General features: G+C 37.2%; 1 protein-coding gene across 1 annotated transcript; it reads right to left on the reverse strand.

Moving 5' to 3' along the window:
- Nucleotides 1–485: 485 nt before the first annotated feature.
- Nucleotides 486–3,953, reverse strand: LOC149817482 (GDSL esterase/lipase At5g45910-like). Its single transcript, XM_089985411.1, has 5 exons — nt 3,686–3,953; nt 2,812–3,030; nt 1,910–2,058; nt 1,088–1,364; nt 486–715 (listed from the first exon to the last, which is right to left on the reverse strand). The coding sequence occupies exons 1-5, from the start codon at nt 3,951–3,953 to the stop codon at nt 486–488; spliced, it is 1,143 nt and encodes a 380-aa protein (XP_089841537.1).
- Between the last annotated feature and the right edge of the window lie 7,130 nt (nt 3,954–11,083).

The following is an 11,083-nucleotide window of genomic DNA, read 5'->3' on the forward strand; positions in this document are numbered from 1 at the left end:
TGTCATCACCACCACTCCCAATGAGATATGTTTATATGCTTTTCTTTAGATAGTCCAAGGGAAAAAAATCCCATGACCTACCGCAAATTCTTTTTTTTTTTTTTTTTGTGGGGTGGGGCAGTTGGAAATTTGAGGTGCCATCAACCCCAAATTCTTTTTTTTGTTTTTGTTTTTGTATTTGTGTGCTTTTTAGCATTCAAGAAAAACAACAAGAATGAACAAACAAAAAATAAATCTGGAAGGAATTTAAATAGAAAAGAACATTATATATGCAACCTTGAACAATCAGGTAAATAATAATTTCATCAGTTCTTTATAAGATGTATACTTCCATGCATGTCCTTGGACCAAAAAAAAGTAAGACCTTTCCTTGGACTATTCTATTCCTGAGGGATCCAATCACCAGCTGTTGAGAAACAATTGAGAGTTAAATGAAATAAAAAAAATACTACTGAAGGGATTGAATGGTTGAGAGCCTTGATTAATTAATAGCAATATTCTAGGGGTAATCTCAGAGTGGGGTAAGTGAAGAATCCATTGATGAATCCACTAGCCATCCACTGGTAGGCCTTCTCAGTGAGATGAATGCCATCCCAATTCACATGTTTGGATGGATCACCGCATACATCGATCCCTGGCTGTCCACAGGTGGCCCCAAGGTTGAAGTTGTATGGCTCTCCCTTACCACAGCAAGCTCTCAGAGCACTCTCAAATCCTGAAAATTACACATGAAGAAAAGCAAACACAAACATTAGTTACCAATTTATTTTGGTTTAGAAAAAAAAAACTGGAGGTTGGATCATTGGATACGATGTTAACAAATCCCAATCGAATCGAATCGAATCGGATAGAACCTGCCCTTTTTTATTCGATGCAGGGGTGCTCTATTAAAAAAAAAAATGAATTTTTTAATAGATTGATTCAAAACAATTCGATTTGATTCTATTCAGACTAATTTGACCTTTTTCTTGGGAAAATCCATTCGATTCAAAAACCAATTCAGACCAATTTATATATATATCATTTTTTTGTTCTTGTCAGAAACTGATAAATCAAACAGGTAAATTTAATTGAGTCATTGGCATACCAAACTGGCTGGGGTTTCTGAAAAAACCCATAGCAGCATCGTAGTAATCAGCATAAATGATCTTTGCATGTGGGTGTTGCTCCCTTAGCCTTTGGAGGGCAACTTGCAGATGAGAATTGTGGTAGACTGCAAAGTCGTTGTAGCTCTTGAGGCAACCGATCTGAGGGTCATAAACCGACGCATTTTGCGACCCGAAAGCCGTCAGGTAACTTGTCGAACAGCCGATGGGAAGGTTCCCCGGAATCATCAGCTCCACTGCTCCATGTTTTACCAGTCTCTGCATTTCATTAGGTTAGTTCAGTAGTCAAAGGCTTGAAAGGTTCGAAGTCGAACCAAGTTGGGCCAGTTCCAGTTAGTTGCATAGACCTTTGCCAGAGTATGTTTGTTTTTTTTTACGATGAGGAACCCTCGCCGAAGTGAGAAAAATCTCGTGTGAGCCCTACGACTAATTATACCCTGCCTTACTTGGCCCACGTCTGAAAGCTTCAGACACACCCATGCACCAGCGGGGTTTGATCCGGTGGCTTCATCTCAGCACCCCTCACAACCACCCCACTGACCATGCAGTCGACCGCTGCCGTGATATAGGCCTTAACCAGAGTCATAAAAACAATTCTAGTGGGTTGTTGTTGTTGTTGTTCATTTCCCTAAATCAAGAACTTTCTAGTTTATCAAGGTTCTTAGGAAATACCAATATCCGTGAAATTCTGGATGTTGGTGGTAATGAAAAGGTACTATAAATCCTTCAAAATTTCTAAATGGAGATAAGAAATGTAAAAAGGTAAAAAAAGTAGCAAAGTGTGAAAAATGTTAAAAACTCACATTCACAGCATCTGCAATGGTGTTCACTACATCATGCACGTAAGCCTTGACCTCATCAATGCTCTTCCCTTGAAAGAAGGCGTAATTGTAGTCGTTCCCTCCAATCTCTCCAACGAGAAATAGTGATGACTTGAGAAAGTGGTGGCACTCTGTTATCACATACCCCAAATGAGAAACAAAGAAGTTTTTAGTTTAATTTTGATGCATTCAATCATAACTAAGGTTGTCAATAGGTTGGGTTTGGTTCAGACCCACGTGGAACCAGACCTAGACTTGATTTGAGATACTGGTACCGATCAAGTTCAGACCCAGGTCCAACAAGACCCAAAAAACATAAGAGAAACCATACTTGAATCGTATATGGATTACATGAACCAGACCCGAACCATACCTGGTAAAATAAAATAAAAAAAAAAAAAATTTATCCTTTTTAATTGAAAATTTGTGAATCTTTTTCGAAACTTGGGTCGGGCCTAGGTCTTACGAAATTTCACAAACCATACCTGGCTCCATGTATTAATCAGTCCCTTTGGGTCTTACCGTCGGACCTTCTTATTTAGGTTGAACCCATTGATACCCCTAATCATAACCACCATGTCTAATCCAATTCATTTATATACATATGGCATAAGATTCTTTTTTCGGCTTTGTAGCCACAATGACAGGCCTTCGGTTGGTAAAACCATTAAGATCCCCCCCTGCCCACCAGGGAGTACACCCCGCTCTGACCTGACCTTGCAGCAAGAGATGCCCCCTGTTGGTTTCGAACCCTTGACATGATCCCGTCAATTACTTGTTGAAGTTACCTACCAGATGAGCAGAGCTCTTGTGGGCTTTTGTTTTTATTTTTCTTTTCATCTGTTGTGGGAAGAATAGAAAACAAGATTTTATATGTTGGTTACCTGCTTTTGAAGAGCATAGTGAAGGTAGAAGCCTGTCGAACCAGCCGAGTTGGACGTTTAGTGAGTTGTTGGTCCATAGTTGATTGATGTTCTTGCTCTCAAAGTATGAAACATCAAGTGTTGTAGCTCCTGCTACAGCAAAATTGACTCCATTGGTGTATTCTTTGCCCTCAGGATCAGCCAGATATGGAGGAAGAAGAGGAAGACCGAATGCCTCGGCTGAAAAGGTATTAGAAATTAGTCATAAGATTGCTGAACATAGCAAATCATAACATAGTTACTGTGACTAGATGACTCAATGCTAGATACAAGTGTATATATAGTCCTTAAATGAAACTCACACACTTATATTCATGCAAAACATGATCGAGGTCTAAATCATACGGGAGTGAAATTGGCCCCACAATCACACTAAAATCACAGAGTTCAAAGCCTTATCAGGTCATGAAGTCCACCCTGATTCAAATACTCTACTAATTAAGTAGTTCTATTTCGCTACTGTGGCCTTCACACCAGTAACTCAGACAACAAACTCATTCAGCCATATATAGTGACTATAATTGAACACTGATCATGGCATGCCTAAATTAATCTTGAATCGATAGTTTGCCCCGAGAATCGGCAAAGCACGATCCTAATCCAATGGCAGCCAACCTGATCCTACCTGGTTCTTGGATTCAACTTAGATATGTAAGCAAATTCAGGCTAATTAAGAGTCAGAGTAGATGCCACTGTTATCACGTCCAAGACCAGTAGTATATTAATGCATGACTCTGTGAACCACCTTGGCAACAAATGGAAGCAACTTTCACCATATTCTTTTAAAAGCGAGAAAGACTATATATGGAAGTAGAGAAGCACAAAAAGACAATACCTATGAAGTCGACGATCAATCTTCCATTGGAGCATCGGCCTGTGGGGTGCCCAAAGAAGGTTTCTCCATAGGGGAGGTTGGCTATGACCGAAAACCCACTAGGCCTGGAGTGTAGCAGGTTTCCGGTGTCGGCAAGCGAGTCCCCGAAGCTAAAGATGGAGGTGTAGCAATCTGAATGTGAAACAGCTGCAGGAACAAAGAACATGCAGGCTGCCAAAACAGTCATATGAGAAAGCACCATTACTCCTGAACCAGAAGAAGAAGCCATGGCGAGCGAGAGAGAGAGAGAGAGAGGTTTAAGTGAATTCAAGAGGGGTTAGATGGTCGTTATATATAGCGAGCAGTGTTCTATTTGTAGCAGGCTTTGGGTGCCCACGCATGTTTAGCGTTATAGTTGAACTGTAGCTTTTGTGGTGGTGTGATTACGTACGTAATTATGTTCATGGAATTAAACTGAAATCTTCGGCCATGCTTCTTTAAACAAAATTCTTCATTTCATGGTGAGTTTGAAAATTAAGTCCTTGAACGTATGCTGCCACCTGTAAATCCATGAAAAAATTTTACACTAAAATCTCCTTTATGCTATTTTAAAGCCCATTAAGTTTTATAAAACCGGCAGTCACATGATGGACCTTGATTTTGGGGTGTTACTGAATTTAAGTGATGATACTTGATAGGACTCGTAGTTCTACTCCATTTACCCTTCTACAAGATTGAGGACCAAATAACTGGACTTTAGATGGAAAAAAGAATCCCAGAAGATAACCAACTCTTCCATCCTTATCAACCAGAGATGGTGAGACTTGAGGATTGCACAAATTTTATGTAATATGGACTCTTGAAACCAATATTCTTCGGTTGACAGTTCTAATCCCAATATGGATATATATCCATGGTGTCAATAGGCAAGGTTTACTTCACTAATTATATGGACCTTTAATTGGGACTACAACTCTAGAAAACATGGCTGTCCAAGGGATCAAGATCTCAACATGAGTCTTGAAGAGCTGTCTCACTAGGGTTGCAAACATATAGTGACCAATATTGGCGTTTCTTTGAAGAAAAAAAAATGTGAGATTTTGGCTGGCCAATATTTAATTTCCAATAAAAATGCCAGAATTTATTTTTAATTTTTCTTTGTAAAAATAATTACAATATTTTATTGTACATGTTTTTCCATTTTCTTCCCAAAAAAAGAATCAATTTTTCACGAGAATTTGGCTGCCAATATTTACCCAAAAAATGTTTTGTCACTATGGTTGCAAATCGTTAGGTCAGTCTGAGGCTGAAGACTACCCAGTTCCAGAACTAATTTTTTTTTTGAGCAAGTCCACTTCCAGATCCAGTTCTAAATTGCAGAACTATAAGTGGCAGAGGGCTTGGGGAGAAGGTGCTGAACCCTTCATCCAAGGTTCGACTCCCACCGGTATGGCAGAGGGCCTGAGGGACAAATGTTGTATATCTATTTAATGTACGTAGAAGTTCCTCGTGATATCATCGTTTGTGGCTGATGGAACATTTGTATGTTGTATATCTGAAAGACTTGTGTCTCCCAAACAGGCAACATGTTGCTACGTTTTATGAAAACTGATTCGATGTCGTACATTGTTTCATTGTTTCATGCCAAAACTTTGTAAAGGTATTAAGATATTATGGGACCGGAAAGACACAGGGTTATGGATTTGTCAGTTTCTCCGATCCTTCGCGATGAAAGAAATGAATGGTTCTCTCTCTCTGTCTCTCTTTCTATATATATATATATATATATATATATATATATATATATATATATATATATATATATATATATATATATATATTATATATATATATATATATATATATATATATATATATATATATATTTATATATTTATTTATATATATATATATATATATATACATATATATATTTATATATTTATTTATATATATATATAGAGAGAGAGAGATATGGATTTGTCAGTTTCGGCTTTTTAGAGCAGACCGAGGCAAAGTTTGGGTGCGACTTAGACCAAAACGTGTCAGTCTAGGTCGTCCCCAGACCAATTTTGCATTCAAAAAAAATGTGTGGTCGGTTCAGCCTGGGTGCGACCTAGACCGAACTGAAACGAGTCGGTCTGGGTCGCACCCAGACCAAGATCGATCCAGATAGAAAAAAAAGAGTTTGTTGGTTGAACCGGTTCAGAACAAATCGGGTCTCGCCGAACCGGTTTATATGGGTCGATTCAGACCAAACTGGTTCTTGAGGAATTGGTCTAAACCGAATTGGGTCTGAATCGAACCGGTTTGGATAAACCCGAGTCAAGCCAAACTGGTTCAGTCTAACTGGATCTGGGTTCTTAGTTCAGATTCAGTTTGATTCAGACCTATTCTGGATCCAGATTGATTACTCTAGATCTGATTGGATCACTCTTGGATCCATATCAGAACTAGGTCTAGATTAGACCGTTCTGGATCCAGTGAGAGTGTATGAATCCAGTCAGAGTGTTCTGGATCCGGTTAGATTGTCTAGGATCTAGTTAGATTATTCTATATCCAGTCAAACTGTTATGTATTTAGATAAGTAATGAATCTAGATCCAATCTGACAGGGTCAGATCCAGATCATAAATAGATTCGGATCGGGTTGTGAGATAGTCTTGAATTATAAATAGATGTGAAATGACCATAATACCCTTTTAGGTACCCGAGATCCATTTTGGTAAAATAGGCATAACTTTGCACCCCAAACTCAAAATTGAGCGAGGTTTGGTGCATTGGACTCGTATTGAAGAAATGAATATTAAACTAGTGACACAAAATTTCAGGTTTTGTGAGTCAATTTAGGAGAAATATTTTGGTAAATCTGCAAGAAGTTTTGTACATTAATACAAATATGTTGGTGTAATGATCATATCATACTGTTTGAGCACCTTGAGACTCGATTGCGGTAAAAGTATAGTGTTCACACTTGAGTTAAGAGATATTATAAGTAATTTTAGATGTGAATATGTTGGGTTATGATTCGGCCAGCCAGCGCACAAATAAAAACAACAATAGCAAGTTACTGATAAAACAATGCAAAAGAAATGCAGAGGCAGGATTACCTGATGCCGCCATTGATGAACTGGATGATGGCTGATGATCGACGCTGGTGCAGGGGAAGCTATTGGTTGTGGCTGAACAGGAGAAAACTTCTCCTTAGCCGGACTGCTGCACTCCACGAGCGCAGGCTGCTGGATGCAGGCGGTGGGCAGGATCTGTTCCCTCACCGGATGGAAAAACACTGAATGGAGAGGTAAGATATCCAACTGATTTCCTCTCTCATTTTTCTGTTTTTCACCCTGTGTTTTCACACGTCTTTGAGGGTTGCTCATGATACCTCTTTTATAGGCACAAAGTGGGAACCGTTTGTGTAACCCTTCTCCCTTATTCTGTGCAAGTTTATCGGAAGAAGCATCTTCTGTGGGGGGTATCCACATCGTGGGTAACCACCCCCACTAGCTGGTGGTTTATACCAATATTCTCTCACTTGTTTCGACGATAAACCCTTAACCAAAAAACTTTATGGGAATAACTTGATGAATAGATTGGCCTTTATGATCTATTATGTAGATCCTTAGTTGAATCTCTAATCCTTATGAGATTAACAACAAACAAGTAATAACGAGAATCAATGAAATGAATGTGATCACTTTATTTTTATATGTATATATAAAAAAAGTTTAACAACCCTATCCTCAATACATGTTCGGAACATAATCCTGGTGCTAGCCCTTTAATAAGAGGATCAACAATTATCTCTTTGGTACCAATATTAACAATATGCACTAGATGATTCTTTGTCCTTTCTTTAACAACAAAGTACCTTAATTTCATATGTGTACATGTTGTAATACTTTTATTATTATTCGAAAAGGACATCGCAACTTCATTATCAGAGTAGACCTTCAGTGGCTTCTCAATGAAATCGACCACCTTTAACTGTGATATAAAGTTCTTCAACGATATGCCCTGCGAGGTAGTGTCGTACAATACTATGAATTTTGCCTTCATGGTGTGAGCAACAGTGGTCGTCTACTTTCCACTCCTACAAGACATCACGCTCCCAATAAGTAAGAAGATGTACCCAGTAGTAGACTTTCTACTATCAAGGCATCCTCCTAAGTCCGCATCCGAGTAGACAATGACCTCGAGGTGATCAACTTTATGATATATCAACATATAATCTTTTATCCCTTGCAAATGCCGCAAGACTTTCTTTGCAGCTTTCCAATAGGGTATGCCTTAGTTAGACTAAAATTGGCCAAGCACCCCTACTGCAAAAGAGATATCTGGACGATAACATGTCTAGTGTATTGTAAGTTGCCAACAACTTACGCATATGGATAAACACTCATATGTGTTTTGTCAATATCGTCTTGTGGACAATCCTTTAAGCTCAACTTGTCACCTTTTGATATGGGTGTTGAATTAGGAGAACAAGTCTCCATCCCATATCATTTTAACACCTTATTTATATAGGATCTTTAAGAGAGGCCTAGAAAATCTTTTGATCTATCTCGACGGATCTCAATGTCGAGTACATAAGCAGCCTCACCCATATCTTTCATATCAAAATATGATGCAAGAAACTGTTTTATCTCTGTAAGTAACTTTATATCGTTCGTTGCCAGCAAAATGTCATTCACATACAATATCAATATAATGAACTTACTCTCACTTTCCTTAAGGTATATACATTGATCAAAAATGTTTTCTATAAACCCTAACATCATAATGACTTGGGAAAATTTAATATACCACTGTCGGGAGGCCTCTTTAAGTTCATATATTGATTTGTTAAGCTTGCAAACCAAACGATCATCGTGAGAGAAACCAAGTGGTTGTTACATGTATACCTCTTTATTTAGATCCCTGTTGAGGAACACATTTTTTACATCCATCTGATATAGCTCCAAGTCATAATGAGCTACGAGGGCCAAAATTATTCTCATTGACTCTTTAGTTGAGACAGGAGAAAATGTCTCATTATAATCAATGCCCTCCATCTGGGTGAATCTTTTAGCAACTAATTTTGCCTTATGTCTCTCTATGTTACCTTTGGAGTCCTTCTTGGTCTTAAAGACTCATTTACACTCTACAGGTTTTACTCTCTTAGGTAACTCGACAAGATCCCATAGAGGTTATTTTTTTTTTGGGGTATTGAGATTGCTTACTCTCATAGAGGTTATTTTTTGTCTTAAACTAAATTGGCTTGCGGGATTAATCTTGACAAGTCCCGCATTACAAATAAAAAATTTTATGAGAAGTTGTGGGCTCAAACATGAAGGGTGATGATGGGATTTCGTTGGAAAATTCTACTCCCTATCTGGAGCTTGTGGGATCACTTATATATCTTAGTATCACACGACCAGACATATCTCATGTCGTGCATACTGTAAGTCAATTTCAACACAGCATAAGATATGCTTGGTCGTGTGATGCTAAGATGCATAAGGGATCTCACAAGTTGCCTATAGGGAGTAGGATTTTCCAAAGAAATCCCATCATCACCCTTCATTTTTCATGCCTTCACTTCAGTTCATATGAGTGTTGTACTTCGTATTATCAGATATATAAAGGCACAATAAACAAGGGAGTATTTTTTTCCTTAACTTCTAATTTAGAATTCATTGCATATACTGACTCTAATTAGGGAGGTTACCCAAATACGCGTCACTCCACCACTGGTTTTTGTATTTTTCTAGGTAAATCACAGATCTCATTGAAATGCAAGAAACAACAGAAGGTGTCTCTTGCATCAACAGAAACAGAATATCGAGCCATGACCTCCATAACTATAGAAATTGTGTGGATTCATCAATTATTGCAGGATATGGGAGTACTGATCCAAGGACCTACAAGATTGTGTTGTGATAATAAAAGTGCAATTAATTTATATTGCTAAAAATCAGAGTTTTCAGAAGTCTACCAATTAAGCACATTAAGATGGACTACCACTATGTCAGAGAAGCCTACTTACAGAAAATCACAGACCTTCCTTATGTGACCTCAGAATGCCAGTTGGCAGACTTTTTCACAATGGCACTATGTTCTCCCAGATTTAATTTTCTCTTTGACAAACTTTCGGTCATCACGCCCTAAGTTTGAGATGGGGGGTGTTAAATTGTATCAATTCATGTATACAATTGATTAGTTCTTGATTAGGTTTAGGTTAGAATAATGTGTTTCAGGTTTTGTTTATTTCAATGTTCTTTAGATCAATTAAATAATGGTTTTCTTTATTAACCAATATATCTTCTTTTATTGCGTTATCGTTCTTTGTTAGAATAACTTAGATTAAAGTTAGGCATTTTCTTTTGTCAGTAAATAGTTAGTTTTATTTTATTTTATTTTCATAGATTACATTAGAAATAGCCAGTTTTATGCAATTATCATTTTTTTAAAGTATGCTTAGTTATCCGATTTTTGAATAGTGTGTTTCTCTTAGTTTTAATTCACGTTGAATTTTGTTTTTTTAGGGATTAGATTAGGGTTAATTTTGTAGTTAATGTTAGTATAGATTAGTTTGATTGAAGTTAATTAGTTTAATTAGTCGTTAAAATTAGTTAGCCGATCTTCATGATCTTTGCAATTTGCGGTTTTTCTTAATATCTAACATTGTTTTAGTTTTATGCATTGCATGTGGTTGTAGCTTAGGATAGTTTTAAATTATTTACTTTAGTTTAAATCACGTTGGATTCATGTTATATGCTTTAGAGTATTAAGTTTTGTTTATCATGCATAGTTAGTTAGAATTAGTCTAGCCGATTTTTATTTAATTATTTTATTTGATTTTCAGCATAGCCTAGGTTACTTTTATATTTCAATTTTATTTATTCGGTTACATTCATAAACAGTACAACATATAGTGTTAGTTAGTTTCGTTTAGGTTTTTTTAGTTAGTTCTTGATTTCTTGAATTAGTTAAGCTTAGTTGTTCATTAGTTCTTGAATTAATTAGTTAGGTAGTTTTGCTATTTCGTCTTTTAGTGTAAATTAGTTCACAGTTGGTTCGTGTTAATTAGTTCATGTTTTTGTGCTTTTTTTGCATATTTGCTTTTGATTTTCTCGTAGATTTCTTTTTCTGCTGTGTGTTTTCTTTTTGTGTCTTGCAGAAAAGTGTTGGAACGTGCGGTGAAACCTTTTTTGTGTTCTCGAGGTACCCTCTGGGGTCTATTGAGGCCCTCAAAAATGCTCTCAGAGAGTTCTCAGAAAAGCAAAAGTTCAAGAAAGCAAGCATTACCGAAAGAGAGAAGGGCTAAGGGAAGCAAATCAATCAAGAAGGGAATAAAAGCTTCAAGCACTGAAGACACTTTTGCTTTTATTTTTAGAATAGGCGTTATTTTATTCAATTCAATTTATTTGGGGTTGTA

Source organism: Nuphar pumila, chromosome 13, assembly GCF_984573655.1.
Source record: "Nuphar pumila chromosome 13, dmNupPumi1.hap1.1, whole genome shotgun sequence".
NCBI lineage: Eukaryota > Viridiplantae > Streptophyta > Magnoliopsida > Nymphaeales > Nymphaeaceae > Nuphar > Nuphar pumila.

What these genes read in the sequence shown, in the direction of transcription:
- LOC149817482 (XM_089985411.1), bottom strand. Translation starts at nt 3,953, where the DNA reads ATGGCTTCTTCTTCTGGTTCAGGAGTAATGGTGCTTTCTCATATGACT. An exon ending in ATTGATCGTCGACTTCATAG is followed by an intron (nt 3,031 to 3,685) that starts GTATTGTCTTTT and finishes ATACCTTTTCAG; the next exon opens with CCGAGGCATTCGGTCTTCCT. An exon ending in CCATTGCAGATGCTGTGAAT is followed by an intron (nt 1,365 to 1,909) that starts GTGAGTTTTTAA and finishes AATGAAATGCAG; the next exon opens with AGACTGGTAAAACATGGAGC.